Genomic DNA, 17,352 nt, shown 5'->3' on the forward strand with positions numbered 1-17,352 from the left:
AGAACGTAGACAGGGGCAGACACGGCAGTTTAAGCAAGCCTAATGACAGAAACCAGCCATGCTGAAAAAAAATAAAATGTTTTTGGATACAGAGCGGGAGGCATGGGAAACCAAGGGAGGCCTGCAATAAACAAGGCGTCCCTACACATAGAAACAGCAAGTTCAGGTTCGTTGCTGGGTACAGTGAGGGAATCAATCAGGTGGTGACATAGATAGATATGGAGCAGGCTTGAAGCACATATATGCTAAGAAGCAAACCCATTCGTTGGGCCCCTCCCCGGTGGGGAGTCTGAATCTGCTTGTAATAAATTCTCCCCACTTTTGCTTAAATCTTCTGGTCCGCGTAGCTCATTCTTCAACATCCCGAGACACGAACCCCGGAAAACACCTCGGCTCACCGTTCCGGTTATCAATTACACTAAGAAAAGAACAGAACATCTACATTCACACCCTAGAGTCATTGCAGTAAAAAAAAGGGGGGGGGGTGCGGGGGAGAGGCCCACATATATTTGAAAGACATCTGTGCAAAACAATCCCTTTGGCCAGAAAGAACCATCAGGAGAGCTCGCAGATACTGTGACGACCATGCTGTCATTCTTCAAGGAGTACAGCCTAGCGGCTTGCATCTCTCAAATTACACATGCCTGCGGCAGACACCGAGACACACATGGAATACATCATATACGAGCCCTAAAAATAATAGTAAGCAAAGTTTTATTTCGACTCCGTGCAGTCTGCAGGCATAAAAACGCGTTGCCTGACAAAATCTCGCGACAATTCCGTGGTTTTCTCCCGCCTCCCCTACTCCCCGTGGCGGGAATATTGCGGAAGTGACGTCCCGCTACGCTTCTCCGCGTCACGTCACCCGCCGGAAGTGCGCTGCTTCCCAGAATCCTCGGTGGAGGAGAAGCGCGTTCACGCGTGCTGCACGCAGTGCAGTGTGGAACATTTAGGCAACGTGGTCTGGTGCTTTGCAGGGCAGCGTGCGCGCTTGTGCTGGGCCGGCCGCGGCCTTGCGGGCTTGGGGGGCCGCACATCGGGTCTTTTTTCTGTTGGGATAAGAGCTCGCGGCGGGTCGCGCGGCGCCCGGACCCGGCCTAACCATGCTGGTGCTGTTTGAAACGTCTGTCGGCTACGCCATCTTTAAGGTAGAGGGGAGAGTGAGCCGTTGGAGGGGGAAGGCGGGTGTTGGGCCGGTGGGAGGAGGAAAGACTCCCGGAGGGGGTGACGCTGCTCAGGGTCGCAGGGGTGCCTTGTATGCTCCCTGCTCTGAAAGGAAGGGCCCGGCTTTGGGCGCGGGAGGCGCGTGTTCCGGCGAGCACGTGGCCTCGCTCTGTGGGGCGCAGGGTTCTGGGTGAGAGGGTTTGGCCCGGTTGGAGAGAGGTGAACAGAAGCCTTGTTAGAGTTTGAGAGGTTATGAGGGAGTTGGGGCTTTAGCCCGAGTGTTTTGAAGAGTGGCTGAGAAGTTCCCACGAGAGGAATAGGTTCCCTGTGCTGTCTGGCCGGATTGCAGGGCTGCAGGCGAGGAGGCCAGGGTGGTTTTGCATCAAAGCAGACAAGATAAAGATGCTTTGATTGAGGTTGATAGGAAGATGGTCTTCGGGAGAATTTTAAAGGTAGAACTGACGGGATTGGCTGATGGGTTGAACGGGGTTTTGGTGTCAGTAAGTGGGTGCGCGATGATAGGGAAGGGAAACAGGTGGCTGAGTTTTCAGTCGGGCGGGGGGACTGAAGAGTTAACGGGTTGGCTGCAGGAAGCTTGCGATGTCTATTATACGTGGAGATGCAACCGTCATTTCAAATTTGAAACCGACCTAGGGAAGAAATCTGGGTTGATGATGATCAAGTTGAGAGTAGGGTGTTTTAGTACGCAAAGTCTGAAGTTAAGGTTTCATCAGCATGGAAATTATTGAGCAGTGGGGCGTTCGTATCCTGGGAGGCTATTGAAATGTTAGGAAGAACGAGGTAAATGGAGGCCACTCTCCTGAGCTCCACTTCCAGGAGCTTGTTCTATAGAGATGCAACGTGTGTGCATACAACAACGTTTTCTGAAGGATAAGGAAAGTTTAGCAATAGCCTAAATATTTATCAGTAAAAGCATAAATGGTGGTATATTCATACACAGCAATTCTGGGTCGTTAAAACCTAAGATTACATCCATGGTATGCTAAGTGTGCGGTATGCACAAATAAAATGTCACCCAGTCAAAAAGTCTTAAAGAATATATCCCTAAATGTCAATAACTGATTCTTAGATTTAAAGTGCCCCTTTTTTTTCTTTGCATTTAAAATTTTTCAATGTCAGTATGTGTCTTAGAATTGATGGCATCTTAGTTTTAGAGAAATCCGTAATACTTCATATTAAGAGGATTAGCAGTGAATAACAAAATTTATTCTATAGAAAGTAGTTAATTGATCATATAGGATATGCATGGTTTATGTTGATAGATGCTACAAAATTGCCTTCAAGAAATCCTCTTAGTTTCACTTAAATCAAGAGTGAATACAAGTTATTTCTCTACACCCTGACCAGTACTCTGTGATAAGTTAACTGCTCAAGTACAAGATTGGGTAGGATCAATCTTAGGGTGCATTTCCCCCCCTATTTAATTTAACATCCTTGAAATTAGGATGTCTTACAGTTGACAGCAGGGCAGTTTAATTGGCAGTATAAAATAATGGCATATTAAAAGTATTCTAAAGAAAGTATGAATACGATAGGCTTTTTGAAGGAGTTAAGGTGTCCTTAAAGATAGAAAGTTTTCAGCAAAGACATTCTCCTCCCCCTCCCCCATTCTGGATTCCATCCAGTTATTAAATGTGCTACGTGAGCTACTAATTTGAAAATTTTATACTGGGCAAGAAAACTGGTTCATTATTTCAGAGGAAAAAAATAACTTACACCATTCTCATTTTACATGTGCAGTTGTACTTGAAGTGTGTAGGTGTATATGGGTGCCTAAGCTGTGCTTTTATTTATTTATCTATCGTTAATCCTCACCCAAGGATATTTTTTCCATTGATTTTTAGAGAGTGTGGAAGGGAGGGAGAGAGGCAGAAGCAGTGATTGATATTGCAGGTGGGGGTGGTATGTGCCCTTTACTGGAATCTAACTCGGGACCCTTCAGTCTGAGGGCCGACGCTGTAAGAACTGAGCAACTGGCTAGGGCTAAGCTGTGCTATTTTTAAGAATTATTTAAATATTTATTACAGGTTTTGAATGAGAAGAAACTTCAAGAGGTTGATAGTTTGTGGAAAGAATTTGAAACTCCTGAGAAAGCAAATAAAATGTAAGTCACCTTGAAAATAAGAATATAGCATTTCACATTTGTAGGGGTTCTTTTTACATACATACCCCTCCCCTCCGTTCACATAATTGTTATATTCATAACTTTTAAAATGTATTTCAGGAATGATACTGGTATGAGCCTAATTATTAGATTTCCTTGTTTGGAGCATAAGCTATCTCTGCTAGTTTTTATTAGTTTCAGACTAGATTGGGCAGCAACACGAAAGTACTTTTTCGTAAGTTCTTTCAAAGCATGAACTGATTGTGAATTAAGTATAAATTTCTGTTAAAAGTAATATTTGTCAAAAAGCATGGATTTAACTTTTAGTTTCTCTAAGTTAGTGTTATTCCAGTGTTTTTTAACTTAATTTGAAGTTTATTCATTCTTTATGACTTCTACTTCCTAGCTCCCACTGGAGTAATAACTAGGTAGGACATCCTGAAAAGGTATACCTGAGTTCCCCAAGGTCTCTGGAGTAGAAAATAGAGTGTAATGTTGATGCCAGCTTAAGGAATGAGTGGTAAAGAGAGCTGGCTTTTCCTCAAGGTAGTCATGATGGCTTCCACCATCTGTGAATCACCTTTTGAAATAACCCATTTAGTGGATGTGGTCCTAGGAAGGACCTGACTAATATCTTGATACATGTGGATTTAGGTTATGTCGTTTCATAATTCACCTGCTAGTGCTAATAAAAAACTCACAAGAATAGAAAACTATTAAAGCTTGCTAAAGATAAAGAGTGTTGAACCCAGAGAAATGTCATACTAAATAGTTCAGTGGTTCTCAACCTTCTAGCCCTTTAAATACAGTTCCTCATGTTGTGACCCAACCATAAAATTATTTTCGTTGCTACTTCATAATTGTAATGTTGCTACTGTTATGAATCATAATGTAAATATCTGATATGCAGGATGGTCTTAGGCGACCCCTGTGAAAGGGTCGTTCGATCACCAAAGGGGTCACGACCCACAGGTTGAACACCGCTGAAATAGAGAAACAAATATGTAGTTCTATCATTTGTAGTGGCATAACCCAAAATTTGAAATAATGCTTATTGGTACTGTAATTGTTGAATAAATTTTAGTATATCTATAGATCTCTTACAAATCTAGAGAGTGGCCCATGATATACTGAGAAAACCATGCTTCAAATTTTGTATAATGTGATCCCATTTTTGCCATGTTGTGCATCTATATATGCATTTATACAAATACAGAGAGGTATGAGCAAATGCCACTGCAGAAGGGTGCAAATAGGGGTGAGTGAGGTAGGACAAATGAAATTACTACTTTTCCCTTAAATCTTTGTATTGTTGGGTATGTATTTAAGGGGCCAACAGGGTGTTTCTGACCAGGTAAGAAAAGCTTGTTTAAGATAATATTTTAGACACAATAGAAGACTAATTCATTCCCATTCATATTCTCTCTCTCTCTCTCTCCCTCCCCCCCTCCCCCCTCCCTAAAATATATTTTTATTGATTTCAGAGAGGAAGGGCGAGGAGGAGAGCGATAGAAACATCAATGATGAGAATCATTTATTGGCAGCCTCCTGCATGCCCCCTACTGGGGATTGAGCCCACAACCCGGACATATGCCCTTGACCGGAATTGAACCCGGGACCCTTCCATCCCCAGACTGATGCTCTGTCCAATGAGCCAAACTGGCTAGGGCTAATTTTCTCTTTTTAAAGGGATATATGCTTTAATTGGCTGGGTTAACTTGATTCATTGTTGTCAATGATGTATTCTTGTTGGAACTGAATCTAAGTGATCTCACTCAAATATTCGTCACTACCACTGAGACAGCAATGGATTAAATGTATTTGTTTCCATATGAAATGATGTTACTCTGCACATAAGTGTGGGAGTAAAATTAAAATAAGGTTGACAGGAATCAGGTCTGACAATAAGCTGTTGTTTAATGGTATTTTTACTGGAATGACAAATTAGTGTCATAAGATTCCTGGCCTAAGACGGACTCGCATGCCTTTTCTTAGGCATCTGAGTCTAGCTTTAAGCAACAGAGGTGATGTTGAAGCTTTAGCGTCTTTCCTGCGGTTTAGATGTGGTAGCCAACCTCTTTGCTGTTGATTCCTTCAAAGCCTACAACCTTCTCTATAATAGTCCAAACATTACTAGCCTAACATTCTTTTTATCAGTGCATGCTTTGGAAACAGTCCGACACCCTTTCCTGAATATGTGGCTTTTACAGAAATCAGTGTGCCTGCATGACATTTTTTTCTTTCTTCTAGAGTTAAGCTAAAACATTTTGAGAAATTTCAGGATACAGCAGAAGCATTAGCAGGTAAAGTCAAAGACTAGCTTTTTTGTTTTTAATCTTGGCAATTTGTTATCCTTAGTAAAAAATTGTTTGCTTCAGTTGCCTGAGTTAACCTTATTCAATGTTGTCAATGATGCATTCTTTTCAGAACTGAATTTAAGTGATCTAACAAATTCGTCACTACCACTGAGACAACATTGAGTTAGCTTTTTTCACCATAGGGCTGGTTTCCCCCCCCCATGTGATGAGAGCTGAGAAGTGGTTAAATTGATCTCCCTGTGGAAACCAACAGCATAATGCTAAAGCACAATTCAGTAAAAGCTGTTCTACAAGGGACCAAGGTAATGTGGTCAAGCACACAGCTCTGATCATTCTGCTACAATGGTAACGTTGAGAATAGCCAGCATTCCCAGTTGAAATAATAAAACAGCTCTCCAAGGATAACATTTTTAGTTTGAAAAAGCACAACATTATTAAAAGTTTTAGGAAAACTAATACCTTTAGGTTTGTGTTTGTTTATTATGAAACTACAGAGAGGCATAAGAGCTGTTACTTAAGGAGGCATGTTTTTTTATGCTTTAGAAGAATGGATGGCTCATCCTTCAATTAGTCGTTCTGATAGGACAACAGACATATGTTAATAGGGTTTATTGACGACTTCAGTAAGCAATTGGTTTTATACGTTGTTTTTTTAATATTAGGGGACACGAGACCAGATATAAAACCCTAAATTTTCAGTTGCTTACATTCTATATCAAATCAGCCACCTACTTGAAGTATAATTTGAAAATGAAGGGCCATAAGTAAGGACGTGCCTTAATGAATTTGATAGACCCAAATAATTTGTTTCATCAGCTACAGGAGAAAGATATAGTTCTCTTGTGAAACTTAGGAATCCAACTAAATAAATATGCTGGATTATTAATGGGCCATCCTAATCTTGGCAGAAGGGTGAGCTGAAGGAAGACCCAACGATGGGCCAATTTTTTAATTTTTAAAAATGGTTCTAGGGCTGCTAAATTGGTAATAAAAGCCTTATAGCGCCATAAAGCACAACTATGATAATTTTTACCTGGGGAATTTTTTAAATACAGTTCTGTACATCATAGCTTTAAAATTAAATATGGGTAAATGCACTCGGATGCATTAGTCACATAGTAGAGTTGTAAAGAGCTGCAAGCCCTGATTCTGAGTGGCGTCTCTTGAACTTATTTTGTATATAACCTCTTTAATCTTTTTGGGACATTTCTGACCAATCCTTATTAAACTATTAAATGGATAGGTCCAACCTCTACCTAAACATGAAGCAAGTTTTTACTATAGCTAATATATTGATCACATAGAGTTTGTCAGATTTTGTATTCATCGTTCCAAAATCTTGAAACAAACCTGTGAAGTAGGTAATATCACTATTTTTCAGATGATAAAACTGAGGCTTCATTTCCCTACCAGGTTTTTGGTATTTCTTAAAATATTGTAAGATATTTAGTGAAAATTCCATACGAGGTGAGAACCCTCTGACCCTCCCCTTAATCTAAGTTCCATGAAGGCAGAGACTGTTGTTTGCTCTCAAACCCCTAGATTCTAGCACATAAATATTTTGGGGTAAATGAATGAAAGTAGAAAGCTCTATCGGGAATCTGGTCACAGAAACCTCTACAATGCCTTTTCCCATCTGTTTTACCAGAAATTTTAACATTGCCTATTACTAAGAACAGAGTTCTTCCTGAGAATTAAACTTCCCACTGCCTGTTACAAGGCAGTTTTGATGTGACAACGAAAATTCAGTGGTTGCAGATGTCAGACTATGCGTTAACACTCCATATTGTAAGAAAGCATCCGATGAGGTGTAATGTCAATTTATATTGGTCCCAGACATTCAGATATGACTTTTGCGTGAAAAGGTTTATTTTTACGCTTGGTCAAATTTTTAAGATATAAAATAAGTCTTCCAAATAGTCACAGTAAAATATAGGCCAACCTACATTTGGACAAAGTGAGAACTACTAGGAGATACTAAACAGTGGCCAGTGGAGAAGATAAGTAGAGGGAAGACTCAGCAGCCCCTTTCCCTGTCACCATCTATATGTCATCTTTTTATTTTATTTTTAAAATATATCTTATTGATTTTTTTTTACAGAGAGGAAGGGAGAGGGATAGAGAGTTAGAAACATTGATGAGCGAGAAACATCGATCAGCTGCCTCCTGCACACCCCCTACTGGGGATATGCCCGCAACGAAGGTACATGCCCTTGACCGGAATCGAATCTGGGACTCTTGAGTCCGCAGGCCGACGCTCTATCCACTGAGCCAAACTGGTTAGGGCTATGTGTCATCTTTTTAAACTGCATATGAACAGTAATTAATGAACTTTTTTTAAAAAATATATTTTATTGATTTTTTTGCAGAGAGGAATGGAGAGGGATAGAGAGTTAGAAACATCAATGAGAGAAACATCAATCAGCTGCCTCCTGCACGCCCCCACTGGGACTGTGCCCGCAACCGCGGTACATTCCCCCGACTGGAATCGAACCTGGGACCATTCAGTCCCCAGACCGACGCTCTATCCACTGAGCCAAACCGGTTAGGGCTAATGAACTTTTTTTATAAAGGGGGAGTTCAATGTAAATGTTAGAATAGATCTAGAGTAGAGAGTTTTAAAGTATATGTCCCCTAACTTTTCCCCATTGACCCTTTCTAGTCTGCCCCCCCCTAGAAGTTTTTAATTATGTAAGGAAAGAATTCAACTCTTATTAGAAAGGTAAATTATTAAGGATTCATTATTGTACAAAATGTAAAAGGTTAGATCCCCCCAAAATAGGTTGAACCTTAGCTTTTTAGGGTGTAGAGGGCTGTGTGGTAGCCAAATGTTTTTGTCTTCACCTTCAATATTCCCAGGTAACAAATGAAATTGATGTGTAATTCAAATGTATGGAGATATTGTCAGGAGGAAAGAACAAGTATCTGGATGACTAAATGCTTGGCCTTAGAAATTATGACAAACTTCCTTCTTGCCAGGCATACTTTAAATTCAACTAAAACTCAAACAGATATCAAAAGAGGTGTTAGTTCATGTGGATCCAGACAATCTAAGTGTAGGTCTAAGGAAGGTGAGGGTTATAAAAGTAACAGATTTAAAGCTTAACCGAAATGAAAGCCGTCCCGAAATTGAACAGGCTGCCTTTGTAATAACTTTTCCATCGTTGGAGGTTTATAAGCCTGATGACACCTGTGGATTGGGCATTAGCAAAGGTTAGGCCCCACTTCGGTATGTTTACATAGCAGCAGAATCTTCCGTTTAACTCCTGGTTCTGGAGCAGAAATGAGGGCGGCAAGGTCAGATGATGTGAAATGTGTAACTTGTAAAACATGTTTATCATTTCATTGTAGAAATCATGTTAAATTTAGCCCTTTTGAAAGGGAGTGTATATTTTGTTTTATTTTTTAAATTTAAATAAGATCTTAAGCTCTTACAGTTAAAATTTGAGCATTAACTCTTGTTTTTCTTTTTCCTGAAAAGCATTCACAGCTCTGATGGAGGGCAAAATCAACAAGCAACTGAAAAAAGTTCTGAAGAAAATAGTCAAAGAAGCCCACGAACCCCTGGCTGTAGCTGATGCTAAACTAGGAGGGGTCATAAAGGTAAAGGTACCGTTTTCTCTCGGGCTTCTAATCAGAACTCAGCACACAGCATCCTGACTTCAAAGCTAGGGCTTTGTAATGAGTTGTTCGTCGTAAGTTCTCATACTTTATCTTTTTTCCCTAGGCTACAGCATTGATTTCAATATGACTATCAGAGCTGAGCATGTATGTTCATTGTAGGAAATTCAAATACACCAAAAAAAGATTTTTTTTAAAAAAATAGCTTTAATCCTGCCACCTAGAGATCATCTGTTAACCATTTGTGTATATTCTGCCATATTTTAGTTTAGGCACGTCACCCCCCCCCCCCCCCCCAAACGTTAATGGAGTCATGACATTGTTTTTTTAGTGTATGTGTTTGTTAGAAAACTTTAGTAGGGGGTAGAGTTGCTAGAGGTTAAACATAAAGTGAGATTGGAAGGAAAGACTGAAAAAGTAGTCTCCCAAAAATGGAAAACAGAACCGTTTGAGAGCCAGTTGTGATAGTTTGATCTTTGGAATTATTTTATGTTGTGGATCTTCTAGGTAGGAAAGTTAGAAATTTTGAGTGTTTTTAAAGCCAGGATTATGAATTTAAGAAGTTTGTGTAAATAGGTTATTTCTAATACGATCAGGTCATGAAGTTTTCTGTGATGGTGTCAGTCTCTACCTTCATTCTTAGTTTGTTTTTTTCTGTTAAAAACATTAACTTTTAGCTCTAGCTGGTTTGGCTCTGTGGATAGAGCATTGGGCTGTGGATGGAAGGGTCCTGGGGTTGATTTCAGTCAAGGGCACATGCCCGGATTGCAGGCTCAATTCCTAGTTAGGGGGTGTGCAGAAGGCAGCCTATCAATGATTCTCTCTAGTCATTAATGTTTCTATCTCTCTCTTCCTCTCTGCAATCAATAAAAATTTATTTAATATAAATATTTTTAAAATAATGTAAAATACATTAACTTTTAGCAAAAGTTTGTAAGCAGACACGCAGAACGGCAAATTGCTTAATGGTGGGGTTATGGGTAACTTTAATTTTTTCTTTTCAGTTTCTCCATTTAAAAAATTACACTGAATATTACTCATGCATTCTAAGTACTTGTTTCTTAAACATGATGCAGTATATACAATTTTGTATGTTTGTATTTGATGGACTAGAGCTGTAGATTTGTATGACCGAGTTAGCAAATACACTTAATATGACAAAATGAAGGTATGGAAAACAAAATTTACTATCCTGTTTGTAAGGTGTGTGTAAATAACTTAAACTGTATTGTGAAGGTTTTTGTATGTGTGTACACATACATATTAACATGTATATATTTGGCCGAAACCGGTTTGGCTCAGTGGATAGAGCGTCAGCCTGCGGACTGAAAGGTCCCAGGTTTGATTCCGGTCAAGGGCATGTACCTGGGTTGCGGGCACATCCCTGGTGGGAGATGTGCAGGAGGCAGCTGATCGACATTTCTCTCTCATCGATGTTTCTAACTCTCTATCTCTCTCCCTTCCTCTCTGTAAAAAATCAATAAAATATATTTAAAAAAACACACAAAAAAAACATGTATATATTTGGAGATCAGACAAGTTCAGGGTGGTATGGCCCAAAATACTGGTGTTGGTTAGCACATGTATATGTGTATTTGGCAGTACTTAAGGGATGCTAACATTTATCTGTAGGAAAAGGGCTTAAGGCTCAAAATTTTGATTTTTATTTATTTGTCCTAGAGTGCTATTGATTAAAATCTGTGTATGTTACCTTTATAATTTTCTTAATTACTCCTATAATTTTTAAAAGAAAATAAATAATAATAAGGTAGTAAAAGATTCCTCACATCAATAAAACACAGAAGTAGGTTAAACTGTATTTAACTTTTTATAATTTTTATTTATTTAATACAAATGTTTCTTGTTATTACAGGAAAAGCTGAATCTCAGTTGCATCCATAGTCCTGTTGTTAATGAACTTATGAGAGGAATTCGTTCACAGATGGATGGATTAATACCTGGGGTAGAGCCACGTGAAATGGCGGCTATGTGTCTCGGGTTGGCCCACAGGTAAGATTTACTGGAAAACAAAGTTGGCTTTTACTTAATAATTATATAGTACTGTTCTAAGCACATTCTACGATTCTCATAACAATCAGTAGTAGATCCCAAAGTCAGTACTGGCTGGTATCTTGATTTGAACCCAGACATTCTGGCTTTATTGCCTGAACTCTAACCCTCACCGTAGGCCTTTACCTCTCTGGTGTTGGACTCTACAACTCTTGGACTCCTCCCCACCCCCCTTCTTACCTCTGCTGAATCATATGCTACTCCTCCATCTATTTACCATCTCCCAAACTTTCCTCATCTGCTGTGGTCTCTCTTTTTTGTGTGTTAATCTCTGTTGCTTGTTTTACTCTGTTTTGATTTGATTTTATTTATTGTAGAGGAGACAGATAGAGAGATAGGAACATCGGTGAGAGACAATCATTGATCAGCTGCCTCCTGCACGCCCCACACTGGGGATCGAGCCAGCAATCCGGGCATGTGCCCTGACCGGGAATCAAACCATAACCTCCTGGTTCATACGTCGATGTTCAACCACTGAGCCATGCCGGCCAGGTGACCTATCATATTTAACTAGTCCATTAGAACAGGAATTTATGCTATGCTGCAGTAATGTGTTCCTGAAAAGCTTGCCATTCTGTGAAGTTGAATTAAAATAACAGGGTTTGTGAAGAAAAATAAGATTAAGGTCAGACTACTCAAAACTTAGGCAACCTTGTGAACAGAGCACTGTCAAAAACAATAGCCCTGAAAATATTAACAGTAAAACTGACATTAAATTTATACTAAAAGAATAATATAGCACACAAAAGTCTATACCTTTGCCCTAGCCGGTTTGGCTCAGTGGATAGAGCGTCGGCCTGGGGACTGAAGAGTCCCGGGTTCGATTCTGTTTAAGGGCATGCACCTTGGTTGCGGGCACGTCCCCAGTGGGGGGTGTGCAGGAGGCAGCTGATTGATGCTTCTCTCTCATCGATGTTTCTAACTCTCTATCCCTCTCCCTTCCTCTCTGTAAAAAGTCAATAAAATATATTTAAAAAAAAAAAAGTCTATACCTTTGAACAAAAAATATTGAGCATAGATTGATGGAGGGTTAAAGCTCTGCTGACTTATAAGTAAAATGCACAAAAGTCAGAAAGAACTTGGTAATAAACAATTCTAGGAGAGAACAAATAGCTACACTGGGTCGAGTCAAGCTTGTCATTAAATTGGCATTGTGTGCAACAATGGTTCTCAATCACATATCCCTTAGAGCAGTGGTCGCCAACCTTTCAGACCTCGCGGACCACCTGTTGGTGATCACTGCCTTAGAGGACATTGGGCAATGTGTAGAGACATACTTGGTTGTTACAACTTCAGGTGGGGTCTGCTATTAATATATAACAGGTAGCCATGGCCAGGGGGCGGGGGGCGCAGTTTGCACAATAGTTAGAGCATCAGTCTGCGCACCAGAGGGTCTTGCATTTGATTCCTAGTCAAGAGCATATACTTGGGTTGCATGTTCAATCTCCAGCGGGGAGACAGGAGGGGCAAACAATTGATGTCTCACACATCAATGTTTCTCTTTCACCCTTCCTCCCTTCTCCCCTCCCTTCCACTCTCTGAAGAATCAATGGAGAGAATATCCTCACTCCTCAGGTGAGGATTGTTAAAAATAACAATACGATATAGTGGGTAGAGTCCAGGGGTATTGCTAAACATCCTACAATGAACAGAATAGCTCCCCTACCACAAAGACTATCGGGCCCATGAGATTAATAGTGCCAAGATTAAGAAATCTTTCTATACAGTACTAGAGGCCTAGTGCATGAAATTTGTGCACTGGTAGGGTCCCTAGCGGCTTCTCTTCCTTCCCCTGGCCGCGCACCCCCTCCCCCCGTTGAACTGCCGGTTGGGGACAATTTGGATACTACACTTTTATTATATAGGATTATTCCTCCATAGCTTTCTGTTTTCAGGTGTTACCATGCTGCATTTTTCCCCCTTGCCTGCTGGTAAAAGACGTTAATATGCTATAAAAAGCCCTAACTGGTTTTGCTCAGTGGATACAGCATTGGGCTGCGGACTGAAGAGTCCCAGGTTCGATTCCAGTCAAGGGCATGTACCTTGGTTGCAGGCACATCTCCAGTAGGGCGTGTGCAGGAGGCAGCTGATCGATGTTTCTCTCTCATTGATGTTTCTAACTCTCTATCCCTCTCCATTTCTCTCTGTAAAAAATCAATAAAATATATTTTTAAGAAAACGCTGTAAAAATAATCTGAATCAATATGACCTGTACTATACAGAATTATTCTAGTTGTCATTCATAAATGAATGTTACAGAACTATAGGTTATAGCAGGACAGGTGTATTATTTTCTTCTTAAATGTGTATTTTCTGGTCTTGGAACTGATTTTCCCATGTAGAAAAAGTAAAACTAAAACTAGTTCTGAGGGAGGGATTTGGATTTTACAAGTTTTTAAAATGTTAATTAAATGCTTTTTATAAATGCTATCTTAGTAATTTATCTTCCTTCTCCCCAGCTTGTCCCGGTATAGATTGAAATTTAGTGCTGATAAAGTGGACACAATGATTGTCCAGGCAATTTGTAAGTATAGTAAATGTGAGGTCTACTCTGTTCTGCATGGGTTTTTTCCTGCTATTAAAACTGTACCTTTTATAATTCTGTTGAGAAAGAGAGAGTAACTGGAATTCTTTCTTTTAAATGTTTTTTTTTTAATTGATTTTAGAGGGGAGAGGAGAGAGAAAAACATTGATCGGCTGCTTCCCACATGTACCCCGATCAGGGATTGAGCTCACAACCTGGACGTCTGCCCTGACTGGGAATCAAACCAGTGACCTCTTGGGGCTGGGGCGGACACTCAATCAACTAAGTCCCACTGGCCAGGGCATAACTAAAACTCTTACTAAGAAATTGGAGTCCCAGCTGGTTTGGCTCAGTGGATAGAGCATCGACCTGCGGACTGAAGGGTCCCCGGTTCGATTCTGGTCAAGGGCACATGCCAGGGTTGTGGGCTCGATCCCCAGTGGAGGGCGTGCAGGAGGCAACCAATCAATGATTCTCTCTCATCATTGATGTTTCCGCCTCTCTCGCCCTCTCCCTTCCTCTCTGAAATCAATAACAATGTATTTTTTAAAAATTGGAAAATGCAGAATAGAAAAAGGAGAAACTACCCATAATTTAGACTAGTTGGAAATATATGAATGATGTTATTAGTGTAGACCAATTCATTTGTCTTCCATGAAAAATGCTAAAACTCTATGGGAACTGTATTGTGCTATGTTTTGCTATTTTCACTTGATTTTATAATAGGTCATTCCACATTAACACATTTCATACTGCTCAGGAGTTTTCTCGTGTTTTGTGCGCCATCTGTTAAGGACCGCTCACAAGTGTTCTCGTTTTTCACGCCCATGGAAAAAGGAGCAAATCTAGATACTTATGTAAATTTTGTTTGGCCCCTCTTCATAGAGGAAAATGTTTTACGCAGTACCATACGTTAAAAAAGTACTAGGAACTTTAATTGTTTAATTGTTTTTGTAAATAAAAATGTTATAATTATTGAAAAACAACACCTAAAGTGCATTATGATGATTTAAATAACGTGTAGTTTGCCCAAAAACATGCGGTCCCTGGCGTATGTCTTAGAGATTTCTATGCAGTACGCAATGTGTTAGTGATTTTTTGAAATACCAGTTTTAATTTTTCAATTTTAGAAAGTCCTTTAAGCAGCAATTGCATTTCTGGGTATATACCCAAAAGAATTTGAAGCAGGTACTCAAACAGATACTTATACACCCCGGTTTATACAGCATTATTTACAATAGCCAAAAGATAGGAATAAGCCATATGCCCGTTAACACATCTGTTATGTTAACAAACATAATGGTATATACGCACCATGAAATAAGCATCCTTAAAGAGGAATGAAATTCTAGTACATGCTATCTACAACAGATGAATTTTGAAAACATGCTAAGTGAAATAAGCCACACCAAAAAAAAACCTTGTGTGGTTCCTAGAATAGGCAAATACATAGACAGTAGAACAGATTACCAGGGCCTGGGGGAAGGTGAGGGTGGAGAGTTCATTAATAGGTACAGAGATTTAGTTTGGGATGGTGAAAGAGTTCTCTAGTGGTTGCACAACATTGTGAATGTACTTGATGCCACTGAAATGTACATTTGAAAATGGTTAAGTGATAAATTTTATGTGTATTTAGCACAATTTTTTAAATCCTTTAAATTCCTATTTCCTTTTGTTTTTTATTTTAATCTGCTGCAGCCTTGTTGGATGATTTGGATAAAGAACTAAACAACTACATTATGCGGTGTAGAGAATGGTATGGCTGGCATTTCCCTGAATTAGGAAAAATTATTTCGGATAATTTGACATACTGCAAGTGTTTGCAGAAAGTTGGTGAGTTAACTTTATGCTTTAAGGCATTGAAAAAGATGAGTTACAATTTTTTTTCTTAACAAGCTTCCCAGAGTTTTTTACAACTAAAATTATGTTTTAGGCGTGTAGCCATATTAATATCTGTTAGATTTCAAAAACAAATTTAATATATTTTATTGATTTTTTTACAGAGAGGAAGGGAGGGGGATAGAGAGTTAGAAACATCGATGAGAGAAACATCGATCAGCTGCCTCCTGCACACCCCCTACTGGGGATGTGCTCGCAACCAAGGTACATGCCCTTGACCGGAATCGAACCTGGGACCCTTGAGTCCGCAGGCCAATGCTCCATCCACTGAACCAAACCGGTTAGGGCTTAACTTTTATTTTTAAGGCCTGTGCAACAACGTGGAACTCTAATTTTTCTTTAAATGCCTTCTTCTGGTGAATATGTCTCATAATGAATTTGCCATTAATAGGGGCAACTATAGACTGGTGATATCCATAATTAATATTAAACACGATATTGCTATCTGTATTGTTAGTGTTATAGTCTATATCATTTATATCAATAATAGAGTAATATTAGTAGAAGATGCTGAATATTAATAAATGAGTTACTTGGCTCATTATATTGCCATTTTATTGTATTTGTTTCTTGAGGGAGGTGATGGGGAGAGATTTTACTCTCTAAAATGAAACCTTTACATAAGGTAAATTACTAGGCCAAATTTGTTTGCTTTTTGTTTTTGTTTAGGCACCTTTTGCATTGGCTTATCTCTACCCTTTTTTGGACTGTTTGGTGGTTTTTGTATAATTTATTCAAAAGTGATTCTCCCTCATCCCCTGCAAACATTCCATAGGTGATAGAAAGAATTATGCTTCGGCCCAACTTTCTGAATTACTGCCAGAGGAAGTTGAAGCAGAAGTGAAAGCAGCTGCAGAGATATCTATGGGAACAGAGGTTTCAGAAGAAGATATTTGCAACATTCTGCATCTCTGCACTCAGGTAAACTAGTTGTGGTGATACCAGCACTGTAATAATAATTTTCTGATGGCAATGATGATCTTTAAACTTATTGTTCACCTGATAAATAAATATGAGGGTGTTCAGTCACTACCTCATCTGATGCCATCTTGATTTATATACTTGAAGGGGGAAATATATACTAAAATGAAATTCAAGAGTACTGTCCTGGCTCTTGTGGCTCAGTTGGTTGGAGTGTTGTCCCGTACACTTAAAGGTTGCGGGTTCGATTTCCGGCTGCAGTCTCGGATGTGTGCTGAGGGCAACCGATTGATGTTTCTCTCTCACATGGGTGTTTCCCTTGCTTTCCCTTCCCTTCTCTCTAAAAATCAATGAACATGTCCCCAGGTGAGGATTTTTTTTTTTAATACTAATTTATTTGTGTTTTTGCATTGTCAGAATAATGATTATTAATTCATTAAGAAGGCAGAGAAGGAAAGCTTGAGTTACTTTAACGTTTATGTCTATAGCCTGTAGTGATTTTTTCCCCTTTCCTTTGGAAATAGTTGTACAAAAATCAGAGGGTGACACAAATGTCTAATCCTTGGAGGTTTTTAAAAATAACAGTAATATTGGCTAACAGTTTATTTATTTCATTTTATTTACATATATATTTTATTTTATTTATTTATTTTTTAAATATATTTTATTGATTTTCTTTCTTTATTTTTAATATATTTTATTGACTTTTT

The 17,352-nt window shown here is 39.3% G+C and overlaps 1 protein-coding gene and 3 non-coding genes across 9 annotated transcripts in view; all 4 read left to right on the forward strand.

Moving 5' to 3' along the window:
- The first annotated feature begins 878 nt into the window (after nucleotides 1-878).
- NOP58 (NOP58 ribonucleoprotein) overlaps nucleotides 879-17,352 on the forward strand; it is a 30,959-nt gene continuing 14,485 nt past the window's right edge. For 2 of the 6 annotated variants that reach the window (XR_009453733.1, XM_059702800.1), the window contains exons 1-8: nucleotides 879-1,148; nucleotides 3,213-3,289; nucleotides 5,540-5,592; nucleotides 9,089-9,210; nucleotides 11,102-11,238; nucleotides 13,758-13,822; nucleotides 15,521-15,655; nucleotides 16,497-16,642. Coding sequence is in view for 5 of the 6 variants with exons in the window: in XM_059702800.1 (XP_059558783.1) it covers nucleotides 1,104-1,148; nucleotides 3,213-3,289; nucleotides 5,540-5,592; nucleotides 9,089-9,210; nucleotides 11,102-11,238; nucleotides 13,758-13,822; nucleotides 15,521-15,655; nucleotides 16,497-16,642 (780 nt within the window). In the remaining variant the exon portion in view is untranslated. Of the gene's footprint in view, nucleotides 1,149-3,206; nucleotides 3,290-5,539; nucleotides 5,593-5,716; nucleotides 5,910-9,088; nucleotides 9,211-11,101; nucleotides 11,239-13,757; nucleotides 13,823-15,520; nucleotides 15,656-16,496; nucleotides 16,643-17,352 lie in introns of those variants that run through there. The other 4 variants (XM_059702801.1, XM_059702805.1, XM_059702803.1 and 1 more) reach the window with 4 other exon arrangements.
- On the forward strand, nucleotides 5,012-5,100 carry LOC132238976 (small nucleolar RNA SNORD70). The gene has a single exon (XR_009453938.1). It is a non-coding gene; the product is annotated as a small nucleolar RNA SNORD70 (small nucleolar RNA).
- On the forward strand, nucleotides 5,686-5,770 carry LOC132238977 (small nucleolar RNA SNORD70). Its single transcript, XR_009453939.1, has one exon. It is a non-coding gene; the product is annotated as a small nucleolar RNA SNORD70 (small nucleolar RNA).
- Nucleotides 16,686-16,771, forward strand: LOC132238983 (small nucleolar RNA SNORD11B). The gene has a single exon (XR_009453945.1). It is a non-coding gene; the product is annotated as a small nucleolar RNA SNORD11B (small nucleolar RNA).

The sequence above is a fragment of the Myotis daubentonii genome, chromosome 7, assembly GCF_963259705.1.
Source record: "Myotis daubentonii chromosome 7, mMyoDau2.1, whole genome shotgun sequence".
Classification (NCBI taxonomy): domain Eukaryota; kingdom Metazoa; phylum Chordata; class Mammalia; order Chiroptera; family Vespertilionidae; genus Myotis; species Myotis daubentonii.